General features: G+C 40.2%; 1 protein-coding gene across 2 annotated transcripts in view; it reads left to right on the forward strand.

Moving 5' to 3' along the window:
* Nucleotides 1-13,130, forward strand: part of ARID5B (AT-rich interaction domain 5B) — a 114,619-nt gene that overhangs the window by 84,450 nt on the left and 17,039 nt on the right. For both annotated transcript variants that reach the window (XM_066324243.1, XM_066324242.1), the window contains 3 exons: nt 729-933; nt 3,259-3,311; nt 10,532-10,629. In XM_066324243.1, the coding sequence (XP_066180340.1) occupies nt 729-933; nt 3,259-3,311; nt 10,532-10,629 (356 nt within the window). The remainder of the gene's footprint in view (nt 1-728; nt 934-3,258; nt 3,312-10,531; nt 10,630-13,130) is intronic.

The raw sequence follows: 13,130 nt of genomic DNA on the forward strand, positions 1-13,130 counted from the left end.
TTCCAATACATGGATTTCCTGACTGGCACACATCTGCTGGGCAGTCCAGTGGGGGACCTGGAGCTCTGGGACTTACATGCGCTGGGGATGCCAGTGTCTACCAGGAAAGTCTCCAGCTACCAGCCTTTCCCTTCTGCTAAATGCTTAGGCCTGTGCTCAAGTTTAAGCAGATGCTCAAACACACTTGACTTGAGTCCTTGCTACAGCAGAACTTTCACTCGTGTGCTGAGGGCTCTGCCTGGATAAAGCTTGCCAAGGTTTGCATCTATTTTGGTGGGCCAAAGGAGTGAGAAATGTGTCATTTCAGAGCTGGCTGCTGAGCATTCCTGGAAGGGGCTGAGCACCCTCAGCTCCAAGGGTTGTCTACGGGAGTTGACAATGCTCAGTGTCAATCCTGGAAGAGGGTTATTATTAGACTTGCTAATGGCAAGTGTGTGTGAGAGATAGAAGCTGTGACATAGCAATGTATAGTCATAAAAATGCAGATCTGGAGAGCATTACCAGTGAGTTATAATGATTTAAAGATGTGGATGTTTAAAAATGTTGTGACTAAGATTCAGAACAAGACATTTAGCTCTATAAATAGCTTCCTTTGTTTCCCCTCAAACACAGTCGCATGGTTTGGCCTTCATTTTTTCAACAATCCATTCTGCTAGGAGAGGCTATTTGTTCCTTAAGTGAAAATTAAAGGTTACCCAGATCTGATATGACATCTTTTCTTTTCCCAGGTAAAATGTGAGGCTAAGTCAGCTCTGCCCAAACCCAAGAGTAACAACAGCAACTGTAAGAAAGGCTCAAGTGAGGATAAATCAAAGATTGCCATAGGTGAAGAATGCAGAGCTGATGAGCAGGCTTTCCTTGTGGCTCTTTATAAATATATGAAAGAAAGGAAAACACCAATTGAACGAATACCCTATTTAGGTTTTAAGCAGAGTAAGTATCCTTTTTCTCACTTTCTTGTTGACATTTTAGAGTGGTTCGGCTTCTCCGGAGAAAGCAATTGCACGCAAAGCCTGTTTTAAAGCCTTATGGATGGGGAGGGACCATGTTTATCTCTACACTTTTTCCAGTCCAGGCATTTCACTGTCTTATGCCTAGATTTGCATCTCTTCCTTCTGGGGTAGTTGCTGCCAGATATTTATATGTTTAAATCCGCTGATTATGACTAGAAATAGGCATGTTGAAAACTCCATAGTTTTCTGTTTTGTAAATCTGCAGCGTCTGTAATGCCTTTCTTCTGAGTTAATAATATGACGTATCTTTATTGTGGCCAGATGTTCTTTATGAAAGGACAAATATTAAAGGAAGACATTTAAAGGTGGTCAAAAAAGGCACAAAAGGGATCATATTTTTAAGTCCCAAAATGTGTTTATAGTTAATAAATTACTGACTTTGGAGAATAAAACCAGACCATATCTGCTTAATACATAATGCAGCCTTTAGAATTGCTTTGGCATGTACAGTTTGTAGTGCCACAGTCTGTAAATTAATTGGAGAAGATACAATTGAAACTGAATTTTGCATAAATATTGCAGCACAATGTAGATCTTTCACAGTTTCCAACAAAAGCTGTAAATGGGAGTATTTCTCCTCCTTATCTATAGATTGAATGATACTTTATTTCCTTAAAGGGAAAACGCCATGGATTGAAATATTATTTACTCTAATTTATCTCCTAGATTAAAACCATGTGTTATTTTGATGAAGAATGTCAAACCTGTATGTTTTACATAACAATTTACATACCTAATAGCAATTGGCACTGATTGCAACAGGCCTCCAGCAGCCATTATAAACTTATATAACTCCGAATGATTACAGTGTTTGTCTGAAAACTGGCTGCTTGAAATGGGAGTAAAATTAATGTACTATGAACAGCTTCGTTGCATTATGCATTGATTCAGATTAAATCAAGGCCTAAGCAAAGCTCTTGATAGCTTTGAAGCAGTACAAGGTTCAATGAGGCTTTCAGAACATTTTGTGTCGAAGAAATTTTTTTTTTTTCCTCCCCCACCCCCCCATATTATTCTGCATTCCGTCAGGCATGGAGACAGGGTGGGCTTAAAAGACAAGCTAAAGCATTATTTCTAAAGTTGCCCACTGGGAGTAGGGCCTGCTGCTAACATTTAGCTGAAATACATGGGAAGTTGCCTGACATTCATTATGATTAGGGGCCTGATCCGGTAAATACTTAAATACCAAGAGTAAGTATGCTGAGGAGAGCAGAAATGTTTGCAGGATGGGCTCTCTATTTGTCCAGCAAGGCTTGTGCAAACACTGCCAATATAAATAGGTTGTTGGGAAGAGGCAGTTCATACAGTACAGCAGAGCATCCCTCCATGGAGAAGGAGATCTGTTCTCCATGGTCCGCAGCATTACTGCTGACCTCAAGTATTTCTGATGTGTCTGTGGGAAATCACTCTTGGTGGAATTGTGCATACACCTTTGATAGACATGGATTTGTCTTCTAACAATCAAATGAGATAAAATAAAAATTAAAATAAAAAGACACCAGCAAACAGTGGCCCATGGGACAGGGGGCTGGGATGAAAAGCACGTGAAAGGAGAGAAGTTCTGCAGGAAATAACAACTCTCTCCCAACACATCTTTTGAACTGAGTTGCCTCTGTGCCTCTGACCCCACAGGCACGGGCAAGGCACAACCAGCCACAGCATAATTATTCCAGTAATGCTCATTCGTGCTCCATCTGGGTTCATTCACGCAGCGCCCGCTAGAACGCAGCTTATTGTTCATTGATTCTGGAGCCCATTATCTGAGCTGCAGTAAATATTGGATATTGTCTAATCAATAGGCCCTGCTCTGTGAGCCAGGGTGTGGGGCTTGCTTGCTTGCTAATGAAACCAGTATTAAACAAATAATTAAAAGTAACATTCTTCCCAGTGAGTAATTTTTATTATCAAAGTTATGGAAACATGCTACGGTCATTATACCATGTCTCTTATCAGGAAAGTCAAATGAGCCCATTACCTTTGTCTCAGTGTATTTTTCCAGTCCTGTTAAGGAATCTGTAAGTGTGTTCTCTTACATGTAATTAAAAATATATATAGTATGGGCTAATATTTGCTCTTCAGATTATGTATATGCCTCTTTGGAAAATGTTTCACAGGAGCTTTTTCAGGGGCTGTGAAGTTTTTTTTTTCTCTATTTTTCTTTTTTTTAAGACTGTTTAATTTACATTTCTTTGAAATATGTTGGCTAATGCAATGCTTATCTAAATACTTATTGTCCCTCTAACAGTTAACCTTTGGACTATGTTTCAAGCTGCTCAAAAACTGGGAGGATATGAAACAGTAAGTGTTTAAGTAACTTAAATGAAATAATTGTGCAATCTAACTTTTCCCTGTTAGAAAAAAAAATGTCAAAGCAAACAATCATTTGCTGCATTTTAGGCTAGCTGTACTCATTGTGGGTTTATTGGGCCATTTTTGGAAATGGTCCCAATTAGTTCCAGATCTGGCAAAATTGTAAACTTGTCGTAAAAACTCCAAGTGGAAAACATATGTAACTCTTCTCTGTCAAGGAAATTAGTTAGGTCTGTAATTTTTTCCCATGTTGAGAAAGGGCTATTATTGTACAACAAGCCAAGATTGCATAAAAGAAATTTCACTTGGCAACATCCCTGACATCTGTTCATGTCTAATATGGGAAATATATTAAAGGCTTTCAAAAGTAATCAGCATTGTCCATTAAGGAATAGTATGCTGCAGAATCTTCTCTTATTCCAAGTGTAAAAGATCTTTATTAGACAAGGGTCAGGACCACATAAACAGGAAGTTATCAAAGTAATTCAGAAAAGTCTCTGACACTTTTTATCTGCTAACCATATCTGACAAGAGCAGTTTATTTTTAGCTCACAGGAAAATTCGATGGCCACGGGTTTTACAGCATGTATTTTGAACCAATAAAATATTAGAGGAACAAACTTAGATTAAAATCTTGAAATGAGAAGAAAGAGCTGCATTAATATGGCACATCGAGATGACATCTGTAATAAAAAAACAATTCACATAGGAAGATGTCGTCACTGGAAATATTTTCTTCGCACACAATGATCAGATTAAGTTGTTCAGTTCCTGCCACAGTTGGATGAAAGAAATTATTTTTGCTTTGTTTACAAAGTAATCTGGGACATATCTGTGCTGTAGAGAAATGACAAGAAGAAATGCACTATCAAGAAACTGAAAGTCATTTGAACCAAAATGCAAAACTCACTGTTTTCCTTCCACGCAGTAAAGCACATTGCTCTGTACATCAGCAGCCTGGGCTGGTTAGCAGAGGTGTACCTCGGATTTTGTGAAACGTGAAATCTAACATTCTTTAAAAATATATATGCTTGATTTGGCTTTTATTGTTGCTCTATCTTCCATTAATCAGCACATACCATGCTTATGTACAGGGGTGTGTGTAGGCGTGCTCATGGGTATGTATGAATGAGTAGCTAGCATAGATAGATCATTACAGCAATTAGGAGTGAACAGTAATTGCTTGAGTTGTAAAGTGCAACGAAAATGAAGTCTAAAATCTTGAACTTGATCCAGAGCACCAGGGAAGCCAGGAGGGAGATTGAAGGGAGAGTGGCATGTTCAGAGTGCTCAGGAAGGTGAGCAGTTTTCAGAGCAGTGTTTCAGGTTTGCTTGAGGGGACCGAGTACAGAAACAGGGATGCCAAAGTAGTGGCTTGCTGGAGAGACCCGAGTTGTACTGCCAGAGGGAGAGGGATGGATTTAGTCGAGCTGGAGCAGGTGAGCCTCTGTACCTGAGGAAAAGCAAGAACAGGATTGTGGATTTGTGTCCACAAGGCCACAGAGCCAGGTTTGAGAAACGTGACAGGGTCAGAGGGGAAGGATCACATACATGAGAATGTCAGCCAGAGTAGCATCAGTCCACACTTGTCTCAAAGCTCCTGTCCTTTTCTCGGTGACAGATGTTCTCTGTTGTTTAGGGACATTTGTCACCTTGAATGAAAATGTACCAGGAGTGGTTATTCTTCATAGCAAGTAAACTAAGCAATTGCTTCCTGTTCAGTAAATGGCAAGGCAAGCACAGCTCACACTCTCTGACATGTGAGCCCAGCTTTCATTGGAGAGTGACTGTGTCTGAAATGATGGGCCTGATGCTGTTTCTGTGATGTGAGTGGTGTCTGTGCTCTTTGCAGGCAAGCTGTAGTTGGGAGGACTGTTGTGATCTAGTTGAAGTTGTATATGGAGCACGAGGTCTCCTGATCTCATTCTCTTCTGTTAACAGTCTCATCCTCAATATGGATCTGCCTTTGCTTTAAATTCCCGGAGTTGTCCATAGCTGTTGCAATACTTTGACCTGTGCACACCCTGGGCTTTATTATTTTATGGCCAGTCGGTATGCATTGAGTTTGCCAACTGCATTAGTTTGTATATATTTTATAATGGCAAATACTGCTGAGAAGTGTTTTATTTGTTTCATTTTTCACAAGTCAGTGGATGGTAGGGGTGACGTGGACCTCAGTTATCAGTTCTAGGATCTTAGGCAGGTCTGCTTTGATGCAGAATTAAAAGCACTTTTAATTCAGTGTTGAACAAAATCCACCACTTTCATACACAGTGCCACCATCTATTGATGAAGAGAAGTTATGGAGTGCAGCAGCTTTCTCAAACCTGCCCTGTTTGATATGCATTTATCTCTGTGGCTCCTTCCACATGACTTGAGCAAACCATTATGCAGGCTTCATCATCTTTAATTGGTTTTAAAATTTCAGGAGGTTCTGGTTTGAGCATTGAGATAGAAATAAATCTTTTCTCTTGGAAGTATAGTAAAGAAAATAATATTTAAAAGTACATCTTTGACTTCAACATGTTACAGCCATTTTAAAACAGGAAACAGATATTAGATTGCTTAAAATGACATGTAGAAACTTAAAGTGGTCAGATGACAATTTTTTTACAAGCACAGAAACCTTCCCAGTTAAAGAAGTTGCAAACTTTACATCCTTCTATTAGGTAGAACAATTATAGTCTGCCCATTTTTTATTTTATCCACTGCCTTGTCCACTTTGTTCATATATAAATGTTTTGATGCAGTCTAAAAAGCATTATTGAGAAATAAGCATTAATCATGTGCGTTGCTTTTCAGCTTATGCACAGATTCACAGAAGATTTTTGCAGTATTTTTGAGTCCAGTCCTGTCAGTTAAGGATCTAAAGGTGACTGAGAACAGACAGGGATTGGATTTGAGATGGAGAGAACAACTTTCTTAGCCATCTAACTTTCCCCCCGGGGAAATGGATCCAGTGAGGCTTGACAGAGAGCATTACCTTTACATATGGGATATACATACAGGATACCTAATAGTGTCAAGTCACGATTGTGTGTCATATTTAAGTGCTCTCCATTTAGAGTACTTAAGAGAGTCATTTCTCCTCCATTTGATTGCTAAATCTTAGTTGTCATCTATAACTGTGTAATACCACACTCCCTTGTACTTGTTGTTGAACATGATAATACAGGCTTAATAAAAACAGCAATCCATACAAACTGGTTTAAGACTTTAACAGATGAAGCTGTCTCTTTGTAGTTGGTGGAATCATATTTCTCTTAAACAAAGATATGTGAGATGAGCATCTTTGTTACTAAGAACAGGAGTGTGCATTGGAAAGCACTCTCTGTAGTAGACTTCAGAGTATGAATGATTTAAAATATCCCCAAATCGTTGGATGAAATGTGAAATGATACCATGTTGCAGGGGACTCAGCTGCAGTGGCATTTAACAGCCATTGCCTGGGATTTTCTCAGTCACCTAAAGTCAAGTGAGTAAAAGGTGCAGAAGTTTGTAGATGGGAGACTTCTGGGAGTTACCTGAAGAGTTGTCCTTGGCAAATGAAGAAGTAGCATTTTTCCTTTTGAGCCAACATAAAGGAGTGCCTTGGCATGTTTGCAGAAGGCTGTGCTGCTGAATGGACTCTACCTGGAGATGTCTTAGAATGATAAAGGATAAAAAGAAAATTACATGGAGCTTAGCCTTCAGTATGTAGCAGCTTAGATTTTGCCAAAGGTCAGTGGGATCCCATTTAGCCGCTGCCTCCTGGGAGCAGCAATAAAGTGCTTTAGTTTTTAAAAATTAGTGAGTGACACATACATCAGTCCTGTGTCTGGGCAGGCCCGAAGAAACTGGTTATCAGTGGAATGCAAAGCTAACTGGGTTTGTTTCATACAGAACTAACACCCAGAGCTCTGAAGTGAGCTGTGAACATCATGTACCATGACCAGAAAATCCCCCGTTATGTTTGCAGCAGGAAACAAACAAGAAGCCTTCCACAAGGAAGGGAGTGGGAACTAGGACTGCAGTGCAGAAGACCTTAAGATTTCTCAGAACAGAAGACACCATTAAAAGCATGTTAGTAAACAGTCTTCTGCTTTAATAGATAAGATCATTTTACTTGTTTTTTTCTTGACTACCAGTCACTTCATAATACTGTGCTTATAGGAACCAGATCAGATCTGCTCTTACATCCGTGGACAGGCCAGTCTCTTTGCTTAACTCTGATTTCTGTTGGTTGGGAGAGGTGTCACAGAGATTTTCGAAGGTGCTGGCTTCCAGTGGGCCCAGCATAAGGGTTTTGAAGCTGTAGGTTGGAGCAAATTGCAGGAGGGCTCTGCAACGCAGAAGGCCGCTTTAAAACTAAAGCCAGCATTGGAATGTGAAGCCATCAGAGATGACACTGGCCTGTGAACTTGCCTCAATTAATGGATGAGCCTCGACCATCCTGCACTTCCAGTAACGTGGCAGGCACTGGGAGCAAGGTCTGTGCTGTTAGGAGTAAGGAAAAACAAATCAGAAAACTAAAGCAGCAAAGAGACATTTTTGGTAGCGACCATAACCATAAGCAAAGCATTGCCAAGCTTTCCTGACTTCTTGGGAAGTTTGGTCACTGAGGTGGCTGGGAAGAACTTGTATGAGAAAGGAAGGCAGTCCTCAGTTTGGATATGGTCAGCAGGGTCATCCAGCTTGAGCAGTCCTGCCCTGCATGACAAGAGTGCAGTTTCCTCAGTGAAGCATTTTGTTCAGATTGTTTAAGGATGTAATTAATCAGTTCCTTTAGTCCTTTGAAGTTTATTAAGCATAAAAAATAAACTTTACAGAGCGGGGGAAAACTCAACCCCAGGCTTTGTTAGAATAACAATTGTTTCAGGGAATGTCAAATTTAAACTCCCTCTGTGGGAGGGCACAACTCAGTTAATTGCCAGGGAGCTCTGGTGCATTGCAGATGTAGAATTGGATAAAGCTGGGCAAATGTTTGTGAAAATACTGTGATGCTAAGGAGTTTAGAAGAAAGAGACTCGAAAAATGATCTATGGACTTCAAAGGGATTCACTTTTCCCCTTAGTTTACTAGTGTTCCAGCTTGAGTATCAACTCTTGAGTCAGCTCATGGTAAACGAGGCTAAGGCTCTAAAGTTCTCCTTTTGAAAATGGAAACCGTGCGACTTAGTCACATCAGGATGTTTATGAGGAGGACTTACAGTAGTCCTCCTGGTAACTAATCCTTGGTTTTCATTTAAGGTTTCTGCACAGCATCGCTGTTCTTAGCCAAGCCTTCAGGTCCTGGAGAGCCTTGCAAGCCCAGCCAGGTTGTGCTTGTCAGAGAGCTAGAGCACAGGCCCCAGAGCAGCTTCATGCACCTTCATTCCCCCATCAGTGAACCTGTCAGAGATTCGATTGCAGCACTCCTCAAGGGATCTGTGGTTATTTGGGAGCTCTAAGAACACAAGGGCTGTCTGGCCACGCCTCTGTCCTCTGTCTGTCCTGAGGACTGGTGGAGTGTGGGAGGCAGGACCACAGGTAGCTTCCCATCCAGGCATCCCTCCCCAGCAGGATACCTGGGCCAACTCTCATTTGACTTTTTGGGTCACGTTAGGAACATCCATTCATATTCTCAGGCTCTGATGTTCTTTATGGCTCATTAGGACTCTGGTTCTTCAAGCATTTCAGTAGTAATAATAATGTGTGGGTAGCGTGGGGAAGAGACAGCATAAGAACTGAAACAAAACAGACTTAGGATGAACCTTATCATCAGACGGGTGTTTGATTTGTATTTAAGTAACCTGCTTGTGCAGAATTTATCCTTGAATTGCTTGAATCCTTGTGCTGGTAGTCTTTGGTTTTATTATAAAAGACAGAAAATAAAATTAGTGAATGAAGTGAGTTCATTTAGCTTTTGGTAAGATTTAAGATAAAACACCTTTTTTTTTATTTTTTTTTTCCCCAAAGTGTCTATAGGTGCAAACTATGCTCAGGTGCTAATAGTGAGTTAAAGCTACTGCTGTTTTGTGGAGAACTCTGCAAACAAGAAATTTGAAGAAATTTTAACGTTATCAAATGATAAGACTCCAGCTATGCTTTTGGCTTTGGAGAATAATTTCTGCAAAGGAAGGATTTTCCCTTTATATTGAGCAAAACAGAAACACCTCTTACTCTGTAGTATTTAATGATGGTAGCTATCTCCTCTTGTTTAGATTAAAATTACAGGCCTCAGATTGCAAGTTGTAATATTTGTTCTCTTCTGATTGCTGCCTTTAGCTCCTCAGTAAATGCCATTGACTGCTCTGTGGGTAACTCCGAAGAAGCCTCCAGGGCTGAATATATTAAAATCCATGGCATTCCACAGCAAATGACAAAATGCTCCCCAAATTGCCCCCACAGTTTTCTGCTGGCCTTCTTTATGAGCTGCAGGCAAAGAAGAGTGATCTGTTGTCCTATTCCTGTTTCTCTTCCTGTTTTAAATATAGTGGAATATATAAAATAATGAAGTAGTATTCAGAAACAATCCTTTTGCCAGGTCTTCCATCTGTTATTCTGTATAATCCTAATTTCTGTACAAAAAAAACCCCAGAACCACGGTATGAAACCCAATATGTTACAAGATGTTTATTTTCATCAGCATGGTCCAATAAAGTACACAGCTCAAACATTAACATTGGAGTACGTTAAGATTTCATTAGTATTTGATCTATATATTTTACAGATATAAACAGATAAAAATAAACAGCTTGTAACATACATAGTAACAGACTATGGCTTTGTGGATTTACAGAATTCTGTGGTGGATTTGGGTTTTGCAGCAGATTTATTTTCTCTAATTCAGTTAAAATAACGATGTAATCATTATTTGTGCTGAGTATGGTTTGAGCTTCATTTTCATAATTCACCGTGGGATTTGTCTGCATAACTTCTGATGGTTAATGACCCTGTATTGATTGAGATTCTCTTTTGTGAGTCTGTATTGCTTGTGACTTGATAATGAATCAGTCAGATCACTCCATTTTAGAGAGAAAGAAAATAGACATAGTGTTAACTGACAAAAAAAAAAAGGAAAAAAAGACACCCAAAGCTCTGTGTACTCTGTATATTCTGTAGGGGCTTTTATAGTGCTTGTAGTACATGCTGTTCTGAAAGTGTCATACGTGCATTTGTTGTTGTGAACTCAAATGCTGTAGGATCTGTAAAGATGCAAGATTAAATTTTCCATTGCCATTTCTACAGATAACAGCTCGTCGACAATGGAAACATATTTATGATGAATTAGGTGGTAACCCTGGAAGCACAAGTGCTGCTACATGTACTCGCAGACATTATGAAAGGTAAGATAACACATCTGAAATGCTTGTTTAATAATGAAAAAATTAATTTGGAAAGCCTTCAAAGCATTTTATAAGGAATTAGAGAAAAAGAGAGAGTCTTCCTAAAGATTTAGTAAATATTTCCCCAACAGTTTAGTCAGATAATCCATTGTAATTTAAACCAGAGTGCCTGTCTCCAGTGCCTAAATAAATAAACAAAGCATCTGATTTTTCTTAGGTATAGATCTTAATTTTTGCAACAGCTTTCCAGTTAAAGAAGCTGAAAAATTGAGGAAAACATACTCAGACAAAAATAAGACACAGCAGCTAATTGATGCAAACACTTGTCTTCTGTCATTTTTTAGGAATTAACCAAATTGTGGTTTTGATCAAAATAATGGGGTGGCCCATAAGGCAGGGTGCTGTTAATGTTGTAGGTCATGCTGAGTGTTGCATTCCTCTTCCTCATGGCATTCCTTCCCTCCTCCCTGCCTGCGAGCTGCTGCCAAACACTCTTTCTCTGCAGCCATTGTTGCTGGTCAGAACTGTTGAATTCTTATTCTTCCCATGTAGATAATAACTTCCAGGGCTTGTGAAGCCAGCACACATTGAATAAAATACTGGAGCTGGAATGTTGTTTTGATTTGGTTTTTAGAAACAACTCTTGGGGCTTTTTCTTTCCTTTTCTTTTCTCTTTTATCTTTTTTTTTTGTTTGTTTCTTTTTTTTTCTGGTTTTGTTGGGGGTTTTTTGTCGTTGGGTTGTTTTTTTTTTTCCCCTTAGACAAGCAAATGTGAATAAATGCTAAGCAATTTTTTGCTCAGATAAGTAAAATTCAGTCTCATGTTCCTGGACATAAACAAGTCACTTTGCTGGGCTCGGGGAGATTGTATTTGCCTGTGCAGAAGGTGGCACAGCAGAGCTGTGTTCAGCGGGCAGTTTCTCTCCTCATCTTAGTGCCTTATGTGGTGGCCTCTTGAAGAGGAGCACTGCCATCCTCATGGAGGGTGGGGAATTTGACCCTGCTCATTTACAGGGGACATCTCCAGCAGAAGGGCTTGGGTGCCCAGAGGAGTTGCATGTAATGAATGCCATTATAAATGTTCGAAGCTGTCTGGAGATTGAGCCAAGCAGCGGAGCGAAGTGAGTCAGTTGCTGTGCATGTCAGATGGGGCTTTTCCCCGCCTTCACGTTGCAGACAAATGTTATAGATTGTTTTATTGACTCATCAGATTGTGGGTATTCAGCTCTTCCACCCCCATCATTACAGCCCTGAGAATCTCAGAGCTTCCTTTGCACCCAAGCTAGCTGATGGGTTTCCAACTGGCAGTCTGGCTTTTCCCTTGCCAGATGTTCTGTGGGGGATGGTACTTGACACAGAGGAGACCCAGGCACACAGAAGCATTGGGTCTCTGTGGGTTTGGGTTGCAGAGGGAGCACTGAAACTCTGGAGTCGCTGAGAGAGCACATCTCTTGTAGTAGTGGAAAAATAAATGAGCTATTCACAAATACTCCATGAACCCCTGTCTCTCTTCCTGCTTTCCTGACGATGTTCAATGCTAGTGATTTGGGGTTTTTTTAATATGCAAAAGCCTTGCATTGCCCTCCCATGCGTAGAGACTCGTGTGTGACTGACTCAGCAGTTACTTGGGTATACTCTGAAGTGCCACAAAACCCGTTGTGCTCTCTGAAAAACCTGAGCAGACTCCTGATCCCTTCCAGATTGAAAAGCTTTTCCAGGCTGCCCAAAAGCAGTTCTGTTTGACTCGGCCTGGTCTGAGGAGTCTTCTAGTTTATGGTTAAATTTGTCTTAATACACTGAGGAACTCCAATCTGAGTTCATGGATGCCAGTCTGTCATTGAGTTCTGGGTTAGGTCTGATATGAGGCAGCACCCAATTTTCCACATCTCTGGCAGGCCATCAAAAGATGGCATTTGGAGAAAAGATCTTGCAAGACTTTTAGGTTAGCCCTGAGCTTATCTAAAATGTTCTTCACTAAATCTGGTTTGCAAAACCAAAACACATAGACAAAAAACCTCAGTAACTCATCCAGTCTCTAGTTTTCTAGTGTTAGATGCCTTTTTTCCACCACAGGAAAGCTGTATTAAGCCTCAGACTTGAAAAAAAGTAAATGAAATTGTCATGGTTTGTTTCAGCTGGTAATTCTAACTACAGCACCTGTAAATGTAATGCTCATTTATAGGCAAAGTGCTCAGATGACATTTAATCTAAAAGTGGAACTGCAGTGCAGGAATACACACACTCATGATTCAGGACACACATACATTTTCAAACTTGAAACTGTACAGCTGTGCAGCTAAACTGGAAATTGAATTAAACTGGAAAGCAAATGCTGAGTAAATTTCCTGATTTTTCCTTTCTGAATCCCACTGGCCTTCCCTTACTTACTGGAGGCAGAACAGGCAGTTCCCTGATTTCAGTGGCCCTGCTGCTGTTTGCCTTAGCCTTGCCATTCATGTCTACAACTGGATCTCGAGGGCATCCATATTTTGTTAATCAAG

Source organism: Sylvia atricapilla, chromosome 8, assembly GCF_009819655.1.
Source record: "Sylvia atricapilla isolate bSylAtr1 chromosome 8, bSylAtr1.pri, whole genome shotgun sequence".
Lineage (NCBI taxonomy): Eukaryota > Metazoa > Chordata > Aves > Passeriformes > Sylviidae > Sylvia > Sylvia atricapilla.